We start from the raw sequence: 13,417 nt of genomic DNA, 5'->3' as shown, positions 1-13,417 counted from the left end.
AGACCTGCTGAACAGCAAACCAGTCGCCTTGGAAGCAGGACTGCCAGAACGCTCCTCAGAAGCAAGGTTGGTGAATCTTTGTCTCACAGTCGGACATGACATCATCAGACAAGTGCCTGGGAAAGACATCCTGTTCGGTAAAGCAGAGGGCCAGTGAAAAAGAGGAAGACCCTCAAGGACATAGACGGACACACCGAAGGCCACAACGGGCTCAAACCCAGTAACAGTGAAAGTGCGGCGCAGGCCATGTTTCGCAATGTCGAACATTGAAAGTCGACAGGGGTCAAACCCACTCAACAGCACCTGACAACTGGGATGGGGTGACTGGATGGCGGTGTGGATGGCTGGATGGAAAACTGTGCATGCACATAGTGGTGAGACGGAAATGAAGAGGAGAGTTCAGATCATGAATGCTTTCATAAATTTTCATTTAATGCTAGCGAACATTTTTATCATAAACTCAATGAACTACAACCGGAAGTGGAAACCCCTTATCCTACTCTACCTGGGTCATCACCAAAGGGTTTGCCTCTAGGTTTCTCAGAGGAGAAGCAATCAAAACACAAATGTTGAGCGCTGACAACCACAAAAAGAACTGGAGGAGGTTTGGCCTTGCACCACAGTGCAGGTGGGAAGGTGGCTGGCAGTGCAGTGTGAACTGATCAGATCGTGTCCAAAGAGTGGACTCTGGTCTGTCCCTGCCTGAGTGAAACTAAATTGCCTTTACCTTGTGACCTCAGAAAAAGTCTCAAATAACAAACTAGTTCAAGATCCAACTATTCTAAAACAGCAGTGTGCAGGAACATCACTACGTTTCTCAAGGAGCTCTGGGAGTTGCTTCTTCTGTGGATCAGAAGCTGCAGCTTGTCTTCAACATCCAGACGAGGCACATGTGCTCCCCATGAAGTGCCAGCCACCTCCCAAGAGAAGCTCAGTCCAGACTGCTGCCGGAGAATTCACAGAGCATCTGCACCCCCCAGACGGCATCACTGGAGGCTTGGCCAGCAGGCCGCTGCACCTGTAACCAAGCACAGCACCTTCCTCTGCTTCCAGGTGTCCTCAGAGTCCTGACTTTCCAGCCTGGATGCCAGACTTCACCAGCTTCCTGAGCCCAGTGGCTCCCACACAGTGCACTCCCTCCTCTCCTCAAAACCCCCTCCTCCACTTCCACCTGCAAGCCCCCCCCCCCCACCAAGTACTAAGTCCCTCTGCACCTCAGGGGCGCTATGCACAAGCAGGAGCAGTGTCTCTCCTCTGGCTAGGCACTGGGACTGCAGGAGAGGTCACACATGGCCTGGGGGAGGCCTCACCTGGCCGGTGAGAAGGGGTGGGCTCAGCTCCACAGCAGATGTGACTCCGGGGAAGTAGGACACAGCCTGGGCCAACTCTGGTCTGAAAAACAGATAGGAAGGATGTCAGGACAGGCTATCTCAAGTGTCCAGGGAGGCTGGGGAGTAGCATCCATGCACTCAGTGAGATGGCAAAGAGTGGGTTTGGAGATTAGTTTTATTATAAACTGAAATTTACATAATCTTATTATTTCCATATGCTTCATCCAAGTTTTCTTTTAGCAATGAAAATTTAAATAGTGGAGGGAAGGTAGGGTGTAAAGGGGGAACCGATTACAGGGATCTACATATAACCTCGTCCCTGGGAGACAGACAACAGAAAAATGGGTGAAGAGAGACGTTGGCAAATGTAAGATATGATAAAATAATAATTTATAAATTACCAAGGGTTCATGAGGGAGGGAGATATGGCGAGGGTTGGGGAAAATGAGAAGCTGATGCCAGGGGCTTAAGTGGAGAGCAAATGTTTTGAGAATGATGAGGGCAACGAATGTAGAAATGTGCTTTACACAATTGATGTATGTATGGATGAGTTGTATGAGCTCCCAATGAAATGATTTACACAATTTTTAAATAGATCATTAGTTTTTGATTTTCAAACAAAAATAAGAATGCTTAAGAAAAACCAGACTAAAACTGATTATCCTGAGTCAGAGAGAAATGAGAAAAACCACTATACTGTGTTGTCTTGGTGGTCTCACAGCCTGGACATGAGGACCACTGCCCAGGGATGACCACCAGTACAGAATGTATGACACTGACTGACCAATGCACAAACCCCACTTCAACATTCTCCAAGCTCCCTTCCCAGACCCTAAATCGAACCCCACTTTCACCAAGCTCCCTTCCCAGACCCTCACCCTACCCCCAAGCCCACTTCAACGTTCTCCACACTCCCTCCCCAGTGGCATCAAAGCCCCTCCTGCCTGCAGTCAGGAAGGCAGTTAGAAGAATCCCTCTGTGTCCTGTGCTAGTCTGCTCCCAGTAAAACGCTCTCTTCTCACCAAAGCTTGCACTGGAGCAGACCTTTTGGCTTGACTTCAGCAGCAGGCAGAGGCCCGACTTCTGTGGCAACACATGTGGGGGTTCGTCCAAGCCCCCCTTCCTACCTGTGACACACGGACCCTGCAGCTGGAGTGGGGCCGATGCCGGTCCTAGCCCCATGGAGTTTGTTACTGTTCCAAGACCTAGACAGGCATTTCCAAGGAAGAAAAACAGAAAGAAAAGGCACATCACCCGAGCTCCCAAACGCCAAGACACCCCAGATCCTAGGCAACCACTGGGCCAATGCGGTGGCTACTGCCTGCCTCTGCCTGAAGCTTGCTGCTCAAGTAACAGCAGAGATTCTCCAGCTCACAAGCCTCAACTCTGAACCCCAACTGAAAATTTGACTTAGCTGAACTTGAATACACCCCTGAAGACCTAGAGAGCTGACGAGCGGACACTCCACGTGGACCGGAGGACAAGGCAAGGTCTGTGTGCCCCACAAGGCAGACCACCTGCAGTCTGCATAGTGGACTTGTGGTCTCCACACACCGAGGACAAATCCCATCTGGCTCTCGGTCCCTGCACCCAGTATAGAAGGGATGCGCTGCCTCCCCTGGCTCAGGTCCAGGAACAACTGGGAGGTACCCTACTGAATTTGCGGGTCAGCCTCCGAAGAACAGAAAAGGCCACCAAAGTGTGGAAGGCACCTCTGATGGCGCTCATCCCACCTCTGAGCAGCATCTGAACAGAGGCGCAGCCCGGGTGGGCACATTCCTCACACAAGTGCCCTGGGGCATTCTCTTTGGGGGCTCAAGAAATTTCACTGCTGGAAGAACCACACTGTGAAAAAGCTTCTGGCAGAGCTGTGTCTACAAAGGGAGTAACCAGGGACCGAGAACTTCCCCTTCGTTAGAGTGATTTCACCAGGGACTGAGTACTTCCCTCTCCTGTGCAGAAACCCAGAGCTGCCAGAGAAGTTGGCTCAAGCCCCTATGAAAAAGTATTTTTACAAATGTTGCCACTGGGTCAATTTTGACCCAAATGACTGTATCAGACAGAGCAGAAGTGCCACAATTAGGGTTTCTGAACATATTTATGGCAGCAGACTGCCACATCTCTCTCCTGGGGAGCAGCTGGTGGGTTTGAACCTCTGACCAGCAGAGAAGTGCATTGTGTAGCCAGGGCCCCTCAGGAAATGCCATGAGGAAGGTGCACATCAAACCCACCCTCCATCAACAGGAAAACCTCTTCCAGGCTGCCTGCAACCCCCTGAAGCCCTTTCAAAACCACAGTCTGAAATGCAGAACCAGGATGCTGCTGCTCAGAGCCCCACTGCCTGTGTGGCTAAAGGAAAACACCAGGAAGAGGCTGCTGGGAACCTGGGCAGGTTCATGGGCAAGTGAGGCCAAGCTCTACCCAGACACAGGCCAGGGATGGTACCCACATAAGCCCGGGTGTTTGTGGGTGCCTTTCCTGTTTACCAGAAAGCCAAACTCTTTGTAGAAGGAACCTGGGATGAATGCTGCAACTTTCAGACATGTCTAATCTGTGTGCTCCGAGGAGTAAAGAGAAGGCTGGACCCCCTCCTACTGAACCCCCTCCTACTGGGCCTTTGTCTCCTTCACTTTCCAGGGTCATTCGTGGGAAGGATATCCCAGACTGTGGGGTTGTATGGGACCACCTTTGCGGAAGGATGAACTCAGACACAGGGCTCTGCAGGATTAACTTTGGGGAAGGATGAACTCCCACCGTGGGGTTCTGTGGCACCAGCTTTGGGGAAGGATGGACACCGATCTTTAGGGAAGAATAAACTCTGAGCATGGGGTTTTTTGGGACACTCTTTGGGGAAGGACAGACTCTGACCATGGGGTTCCGTGAGACTACCTTTGGGGAAGCATGAACTCCAGAGGTGGCAATGCAGGCTGTGTCACCAGGAAGCTCCCCGCCTGTAGCTCCACGTGTTCAACACTGGTACCTGGGCCTTCCTCCAGACACATGGCCTGGGGGCTCCCACGGGGCATGTCAGTGAATCCTGGGGAAATAGGGTTCACAGATTAAACAGGGAAGGAGCAGGGAGTGTGAGGCAGCAGCTCCACATTGAGGCTCGCCACGCTGAGCCAGGCTCACTGCCTGCAGAAGCCTCTGAATCGACACAGTAACATCTATGTTCGAGCAACCAAACAGGCTAACTGGCCTCCCTGAACCTCCTGACCAAGATCACCTGCTCAGGCTGGTTTATGAGGGCACATCTGCTTTCTCCCATTCTCTCCCCCCTGGGGACCTCTCCACTGCAGGACATAAGGCTTAAGTGCCAATCAGACCACCTCTGTCTCAGCAACGGTAGCACAGTGCTATACTTCTCCCTCTGAGACGGAGAATATCAAAAGGCCATGAACCAAACCAGCAAAGGGGGGCAACTGAAACAGGACAAACGGGTGAAGCGACCCCAGGCCTGCAGCGTTGGGAAGCCAACGGAGCCGCCTAGATGATGGTGCGGGGCACAAGGCAAGGTGTCATGCACCAGGAGCCCTGAGAAAGGGGAGCATCAAGGAAAAGCAGGGGGTACTGGTCAAATCACCTCCACACAGTGGAAGGAAACCATGCCCAGTGCTGTGCCTTCCTCACACCTGTGGCTGTGTCTCAGCCCACTGCAAAGGCCAATACGTGCATTTTGTTGACTCTTCTTTTTGGATGACCCTCTTCTTTACCGGGCATAACGCCCTTCATCAGAAACTGGCCCCTTCCGATGCGACATTCAAAGTATGTAAGACGCAATACCACCATTCCCTCTTCCAAGGAGCTTTCTGGATATACTTTTTCCTCTTGTTTAAACTTCTGACAGTCCATGCAGTTGGCATGACATGCTAATACCGCAACCCAAAGGCACCAATTCTTTTTTCTTTTGTCTTCATGTAAAGCAATAGAAAATACCATGAATTGGGTCAGGTGCACATCAGTCCTCAAAATAACATCTTTGATTTTAAAGAGGTATTTGGCAGCAGGTTTGCCCATGCAACCCATCATCTGCTTTCTTCACTTCTGCTTTCCTGAGAGGGAACTGTGGATACCAGTAAACTGAAATCCTTCAGTTTCACTTTTTCTCTGTTAATCGTGTTGCTGCTGAAAGGTGTCCAGTTATGAAGAATTTTTGAGATGCAACCCATCCTGAGTAAAGGCTGCAGTCTTTATCTTCTTCAGTCAGCGCTCCATGTCCTTGTGACTTTCCACATGCAGCCACGGCTGTGCCACCTGCATGCTGCAGGTTATTGATGAATCACCCTCTAATCCCAACGCTGTGTTCTCCTTCACATTCTCCCTCTTCTCAGATGATCTGTTCATGTGCAGAGTGAATATGTGCAGGGGCACCGCCTTGGCGAGCACCTCCCTTGACTGTAAGCCATGTGACTGTAAACTGTGAGACTGGCTGACTGCCTCTTGGTCTATGAGGAGTTCCCAAATGAGCACAACGGTATGTTCTGGAATTCCCATTCTTGGCAGTGTTATCCATAATCTATTATGACCCACAAAGATAAATGCCTTTGTATAGTCAATAAAAAACAGGTAGACATCTTTCTGGTATTCTTGCCTGCACCCAAGATCCATCTGACATCATTAATGATGTCCCTTGTTTTGTGCCCTTTTATAAATCCAATTTGAATGTCAGGCAGTTCCCTTTCAGTACCACTACAACTGTTTTTTGTATTACAGTCAGCAATGTTTTTAAATTTGCACGGGCTATTAATAATGTTCTTCAATGAAACCCAGGGTTGATGGACCGATAGGGACAGCATGTAGAATTAGGGGTTCATGGGGATGGGATACAGTGGTGGTCAGAGGGTAAAAAAGAGTTAGTATAGAAAGATTGTTTGGGAACTGTCGTGGTAGCAATTCTAAAATTCTACTCGCCATGATTGAAATATGAATGATATGAAATACACATCTGCACTAAACCCCAACTAATAAATAAATAAATAAAATATACTGTTTTTCAATAATTTGAACATTCTACTAGAATACCCTTCTTGGAGCGGACATATGTACAGCTCTCTTCCAGTGGATGGCCAAATAGGTAGGTAGCTGTTTTCCAAATTTCTTGGCACAGACCAGTCAGTCCTTCCAGTGTTGCATCCGTTTGTGGAAGCATCTCTGCTGGCGTTCAAACCACTCCTGGAGCCTGGTTTATGCCAACACCTTCAGAGCTGCTTGGACTTCTTTCCCCAGCAATGCCAGTTCTTGATCTGGGGGTTAAACATCAACCAGTTCTTTTTAGCACGGTGACTCTGTGCTGTCTTTAAAGAAAGACATGACGTACAAGAAGGAAAAGTCGCCGACCAAAAAAGAGCTCTTGGAACTTAAAATATAACTGTTGAGATAAAAACTTCAATAGGATTGTTGAGGGATAGAATTTAAGAGCTATACCCAAAGTACACACACTATAAAAAGACCCCAAAAAATCAGGAAAAAGATAGGCTACTTGGGAGCTTGTTCAGAGTTCTGACACCCAAATAGCATGTGCTATGAAGAGAAGACAGGGAACCGGATGGAAGAAACTGTCAAAGACTTTCGTCAAAAGAATGTAACCCCCAAATTCCCAGAGTTTAAAGGAGGCCAAGGTACTTTACACTGAAAATCGTAAGATCTAGGGCCAAGGCCATCACTATGGAATTTCTGAATTCTAAAATAAACCCCAAAACAACAAAACCATAAAAGCTCTCAGCAAGAGAAAGCAGGCTACACACAGAAAAGTGAACATCAGAATGAGGTCCCACTTCTCAAAAGTGAGGAATGCTACACAACCACAGGGAAGCTTCAGATTTCTGAGGGAAAACGGTTTCCAACCATAGTTCCACCAGCCACACTGCCCATCAGCGTGGGGGCAGAGTGGGACATCCACCAAACACCCAAGAACTCGATATCTACCTTCTTGGCTCCTCTCTCACAACACTGATTGAAGAAAGTTGCTTTCTGAGGGCCTCAGGAAAGGAATGAGCAGGTGTGAAACCCAGGGCACAGAGGCCCAAATTCCAGGGCAATGCCCCAGCTCTCCATGCACGGCTCCAGCCTGGCCTCGAGAGGGCGTCTCAAAGCAGTAGTGACTGAACTGGGACGCCCAAGGTGACAGTCAGAGTCAAGTGTGACAGACACAGACGGGTCAGAAACTAACAAGGGCATCAAGAAAGCCAAGACAACAGGAAGATGGAGGACAAAGAGCTAAGTAAGCGCAGAAAAGTAGAGATCCTGATGACTGGGCGAACACACGGTGTTCCATGTCCTCTCTACAAGGTGGGAGGTCATAAACTACTGCTGCATTTGAGGCACAAAATCTGTACCTTAACACAAGCAGGAGCCTTGAAAGAGTTAGTGGGGACCTCCATTTTTCCATAAATGCCCGAAGCCCCCTCAAACGCTTCGTGGTGGTATTGAAAGCTGTGTGGGTGACTGAGACAGACCCTTGAGCCCTGCTATTACCCTCACAGAGGGGCAGAGGGACCGTACAGGGATGTCAGAGGATGTCACGTGGGGCTTGGAGGAGGGGCCACCGCAGTTTCCTTTCAGCCTCACTATTTGTACATCCCCTTACTTCCTGCCATTTGCAAATTTTACTTTGGAAAGAAAAAAGTGCAAAAATCATCTGAACTACTTGTGTGCAGTTCTGTCCAGCTGCCCTGGTTCTGGGTGTAATCAACACTTCACAGGACAGGAGAGGATGGCCCTGACCCTGGCCACGGGGAACTGAGGCTCTGGCCCGAGCAGACCCACCTGCTAGGGCTGCGTCGGGACAGGACATGGTGAAGCTCAGCTCCTGGCTTGGGACTGGACCCCTCATCTGAAGAGAGGCTTCTCTGGAGGACACTGTTGCCAGTGTCATCAGCCACGACCTTGAAGGATCTGGAGACGGATCCGCTGTGACGCTGCCAGCAGCCAGAGGGCAGAATCCAGGGCCAGAGTTGACCGGGACAAATCCGACAGGGTCTTGGGCAGGCCCCTCCTGGTCAATCTCACCAAGTAGCAGGGACCTGCTGACACAGTAGACACCACTTCCCGTGGGCAGAGGCTCGTCAGCCAGAGTCTGAAAAGAGACTCCAGCCAGTGTGGGGATCTGGGTCCCTTCTCAGCCCTGTCATAAGGCTGTGGGGCACAGTACCTGGGAGCTGCTGGCTCTGCAGGTATTTCAGAAAAGCCTGAGGCAGTGGCTAACGGTGCCCACAGTCCCTGGGAGGCCTCCATGGTCTGTGGAGACGCGGTTTCTGCAAGTCCTGTTGGCAGAACAACAGTCAGATGTGGGAGGCTCAGCAACATCCGAGCCTGTGCTCCCTTCCCACAGGCTCTGCCCGAGGGGCCCAGCAAGTGAGAGCCAGGCCGGCTCTCCCACCGGTCCCTGGAGCACAGGGCTGTCAGCCCATTCCCCTTCACGCAGGCTCTGCCTGGACACCCCAACAAGGGATGGAGGAAAGGAGCATAAGGTGAGCCAAGTCAGCATCAGACAGATGGGGAGGCTCAGCGGCAGCCCAAGCCTCTGCCTTCTTCCTGCAGGCTCCACCTTGACAACCCAACAGACGATGTCAAGGCCAATCGCCTGCTCTGGAGAACGGAGCACAAGACGAGCCAAGCCCAGAGACAGAGCAGACAAACAGGGATGTTCAGTGGCAGTCCAAACCTGGGCCTCCTTCCTGCAAGCTCTGCCAAGGCATCCCAGCAAGTGAGAGCCAAACCCAGCTACATCCTGGCCATCCCTCCTCTGAATCAATGGAGCACAGGGCAAGCCACGCCAACCACAGCTGCTTACCTCCCACCCTCCGCCACAAGGGTGAGGGTTAGCCCTCCACACACTAAGGGAATGCAGGCCCCCACCCAGGCCAGGCCCAGCACCCACCACATATGACCCATGTCTAGTCACTTCCCAGCTTCAGTCTCAGCAACCTCTTTCCCCACTGAGAAATTACCTAAAGCTGTGGACCCCACCCAGCTGAAGGGCCGATCCTGCCTGAGCAGTTGGGGAAGTGCTTACAGGAAGTGTCTCCCGGTCATGATGGAAGTCATAGGAGGTGGGACCATGTGGAAAGGGATCACAGGTAGGGTCCTGATACTCGGCTGTCACCACTGTGGACCCCAGCCCCCCGCCGATAGGCCAGCCCTGCTTGAGCAGTAAGGTGGGAGCCATCTGGAGGGGTCACAGGGGGTGGATCACAGAGCAGTCCCAGTCTCAGTCAGGGGGAAGGTCCGTGAGGACTAGCAGCACCCCAAACCACAGTAGGCTGGGCTCTGGAGCCCCTCACCTGGCCACTGGGGCCTCACCACACCCTCAAGGTTGGCACAGGGGTCCCCTGGGGAGCAAGGCAGCTTTGGAGCACTCCCACAGACAGCAGGCCCATCCTGGGTTGCTGTCCCCAGGTCTGGCTCCGAACGCTGCAGGAGAGCTTTTTGTCTCCGGCGGTAATTGGCAAACCAGTTGTAGACCTGCTCAGCCGACAGGCTGGTCTCCAACGACAAGGTGTCCTGTGGGGACAAAATAAGTTGTGGTCGCCTCACTCCACACGGCTCTTCCAGGGAAAGGAGCACGGCCGCCTCACCCTCCACACTCGGGCCAGTCCTACTCTGAGCAGGAGCCCTGGAGGACAAGCGACCAAGTGCTCCCCGTACGGCCCATCCAGGGAGACCCTCCGTCCCAGGCAGGTCCCCCCACACCCAGCAGGAGGGAGCGGCTCATGGCCTCTGGGTGCTATGGGGCCAGCTCCCTCGTACCCGCTGGGCCTTGTCTGGGTAGGTGCTCACGGCCAAGGCGAAATCCCGCAACTTCTTGCGCACGTCGCCAGGGAAGTGACGGCTCCTTAGGCCCTCAGGACAGAGGGACGGGGGCGGTGGGTTCCTGGGTGAGGACAAGAGGGCGAGGTCGTCTGACAGGACCCCAAACTCTGTCCACTCTGTCCCAGGGCCAGGCCCCGCCCCTAAGAAAGGGCCCCAGGTTCTTCCTCAGGAGCTCCTCTGTGCTCACTTCAGGACCAACGAGGGATTGTGGACACGGAAATGAGGGCCCAGAGAAGGTGCTCAGGGATGGGAGCTGGCAGTGCCCCGTCCTGTGCCCACTCATGGCATCCCTGTTCTGTATTGTCTCCACAGGACCTCCCAAGTTCCCCTCACCTGTGTCTGGGACCCCGAACCCAGGGGCAACCCAGGACTCTGAGTGAACGCACTTCTTCCTGCAGCGGAAGGTCTGCAGGGGGCTCAGTGTGTCCACGCCCAGCCTCCTCATGGTCATGTGGTAGTGGATGTCATTCCAGGCCTCCACCAGGTCCAAGCTGCCCCCGGGCACCCGGCAGCCCTGCAGAGGGAGAGCCTGGCTGAGCCCTGGAGGCAGGCCTGTGGGGCCACCAGTCCAGCACCCAGCCCAGGGAAGATGCTGGAGTCAGAACTGCTGGTGAGGGGTACCCCTGGGTGGCGGGACAATGGAATCTACAGCCCTCCTGCCCCTCCAGTCCTGCATCCATCCACGTATGACAGTAGCAATGTGGACGATGGTCAGTTCGAAGCATGGACCACACGTGCATGTTGACAATGTCCCGGGTCCATGAGTCCCAGAGGACACTTCAAGTCTGAGCGGAGGGTGGAGAGCTCACCCTGAGAAGGCTCGCTCTGCAGACAGGACCTGGTGTGACTCTCAGGCATTTCTTTATCTGCCAGGGGCTGGGCAGGCCAGGCACGATCCCGGTCACGAACCTTTCATGTCAGAGTGCTGGGCGGCGCAGGACTGAGTGAGCAGTGGAGGGAAGAGGATTTTTCCAAGAAGAGAACGCCAACCTCAAATCCACTGACCTCTGTGCTCCTCCTGCCCATCCGCAGACCCTCCAGCTCCAGCAGCCGGCAGGCCAAGAGACGGTTTTCCCAAGGAGCAAACCCCTGGTCTCTAATCCGCTGACTTCTGAACTCACCGCCCACCCTGCAGGGTGCCCTACCTCCAGCAGCTTGCAGGCCTCCTGGTGCTGCTCCCGCCGGTCCAGGACGAGCACGCACACCAGGACTACAGCCTCGCTTTCTAGCAGGTACAGGCGGAGCGGGCTCCTTAGCACAGCATCCACCAGGTGCTCCGCCTGGTCCAGGTCATCCTCCAGGTCCCGGCACAGCCTTCCGGCCAGGGCCACCAGCTCAGCCTGGGGTGGCCAGTCGGGCCTGCTCTCGCTCTCCTCCAGCAGCGTCAGAAACCTCTGCATCCCGCCTCAGGCTGGGGGCCTCTGCAAAAACTGTGAGGGCAGTGGGAGGCACAGACCACACACTCAGAGCTCCACAGGGCCAGTCTTCAAACCAGCCTGTTGAATTTCATGTCCCCAAGAGCAAAGAGCCCTCCTGAGAGGCAGGGTATGTGTGGCCTGATGACACCTCCTTTCAATCCCCAAAGGCTGTTTCCAGAGCCATGGGCAACAGGTTAAGCCAGCCAGCCATACTGTCCCTCATTTCTCTGACACTGTGGGGTTACACACTGGGGAAAAAGCTCCACCTCTCCCCTATGGGGTGGCTGGTGGCTTCGAACTGCCGACCTTGTGCATTGCAACCCAACATGTAACCACTATGCTACCAGGGCTCTTCTCTACCACCAAGTCAGCAGCTCCAAACTAGTCACTCCACCATTTAAAGACTAGGCAGAGTCACAATCTGAGACCCCTGGGGGTCAGTTCTACCGTCCTGTAGGGTCACTATGAGTCAGCCTCAACTCCATGGCAGAGTTTGGTTTCTTAGCGACCTGACCACATGGACCACTGTCAGGTCCTTGCCTGGCTCCTGACTGCCCCTGGCTCGTCATACAGCATATCCCCGTAATAGCATCTGACTCTCCTCCACCCTCAGTGCAGGGGATGGCTCTGCCCTGGGTCTGGGGTCTCCTAGCCTCTACCAGGTGGGCACTAGTGCCTCCTGGCCCCGCATCACATGATGACCCAGGGAAGCAGTGCAGTGGGTCAGTGGTCAGCTGCGACATTAGGCTTCTGGGACACCCTCAGGACACTCCTGTGGATGTCAGGGCTGTGTGTTCATCTACAACATGCCGTGCACACTTCACATTTTTCATCAAGGATCCCTGATGGCATAAGACTGAGAGCCTGGCTGTGAACCAGAGGGGGCTGTGTGAACTCACCCACCAGACTGCAGCCTCGGACATGTGCTAGGGAGGTCTAGGCTGCCCAGAGGGCTGCCAGGAGTTGGATCTCTCTGACAATAGGGTGGTTGAACTGCTACCCACCGTGCCCCAGTGTTATTCACTCACAATGTGATGCGCTGTGAGCGGAACATGTCAGAGAGATTCTGGCCAGCTCCAAGTAACAACGGGGCAGCAAGAGCCCAAGGGAAACACTCAGAGGCTGGGGGGAGAGGGTGCTGCTGTGTCATGATGGCTGTAGTCAGTGTCACAAAACAAAGTGTGTGTGTGTGTGTGTGTGTGTGTGAACTGTTGACTAGAAAACTCACTTAATCACTACCTTTATGTAATAGCCTTTTGCCATGAACTGTATGTCATTTGAGCTCCTTCCCGGACCACTCGTTACAGGAAAAAGCCTGGAATCTCAGGATTGGCACTCTGGCACTCCCATCAAGACTGTCCATCTGCTGGTGCACTGGGAGATCCCTTTGGTCTGGCCTGCCTGTGCCGTGGATTGATGGTGGCATCCACTGTTTACCAGGAGTAAACTCCAGAACGCACAACAGCAGCAGGGCCAGCACCCTCTGTTTTGAACTACTTTGAGTTTGAACTCAATTCTTATTTAGAAAACAGAAAACACAAACTGTAAATGTTGCCCCAACACACCTGCATACAAGAACTGAAATATGGTCCCAAAAGAGGGTCAGGTCTGCCCCTTTGGTTCACTAAGACCCCTGTTACAGGAGTAATTCAGGCAGCAGGATGACTTTAAAAAGTCCCCAACATGTGACCTTGGCAGGCTGGCTCCAGTGCCCCAGTGCAGTCCCCAAGCCCACACGGCTACCAAGGCAGGGTTGTTACCATCACCCTCCTCTGCTCCGTGGAACCCCCAGCCCCGACAGTGACTCACAGTGTCCTTAGTCACCAGATGTGTGTGTACTTACCTGCTTGTAAAGCA

At 53.1% G+C, this 13,417-nt stretch overlaps 1 protein-coding gene across 1 annotated transcript; it reads right to left on the bottom strand.

Annotated features, from left to right (window-relative positions):
• Window positions 1-931: 931 nt before the first annotated feature.
• On the bottom strand, window positions 932-11,542 carry LOC142458803 (anomalous homeobox protein-like). The gene is made up of 7 exons (XM_075559716.1): window positions 11,288-11,542; window positions 10,529-10,656; window positions 10,080-10,203; window positions 9,614-9,833; window positions 4,221-4,368; window positions 1,311-1,392; window positions 932-1,018 (listed from the first exon to the last, which is right to left on the bottom strand). Exons 1-7 carry the CDS (start codon window positions 11,540-11,542, stop codon window positions 932-934), a joined length of 1,044 nt encoding a protein of 347 aa, XP_075415831.1.
• Between the last annotated feature and the right edge of the window lie 1,875 nt (window positions 11,543-13,417).

This window comes from Tenrec ecaudatus, chromosome 10 (assembly GCF_050624435.1).
Source record: "Tenrec ecaudatus isolate mTenEca1 chromosome 10, mTenEca1.hap1, whole genome shotgun sequence".
Taxonomy (NCBI): domain Eukaryota; kingdom Metazoa; phylum Chordata; class Mammalia; order Afrosoricida; family Tenrecidae; genus Tenrec; species Tenrec ecaudatus.
The sequence above is the reverse complement of the archived record's forward strand: the minus strand, read 5'-3'. Positions and strand labels throughout refer to the sequence as shown.

Excerpts from the sequence above, each read along its gene's own strand:
- LOC142458803 (XM_075559716.1), bottom strand. The coding sequence starts at position 11,542 with ATGCAGAGGTTTCTGACGCTGCTGGAGGAGAGCGAGAGCAGGCCCGAC. Across the intron at positions 4,369-9,613 it reads GGTGAGGCCCCAGTGGCCAG|GATTCACTGACATGCCCCGT; the intron begins GTGAGGGGCTCC and ends CTATTTCCCCAG. Across the intron at positions 1,393-4,220 it reads GAGTTCATGCTTCCCCAAAG|ACCAGAGTTGGCCCAGGCTG; the intron begins GTAGTCTCACGG and ends TCTGTTTTTCAG.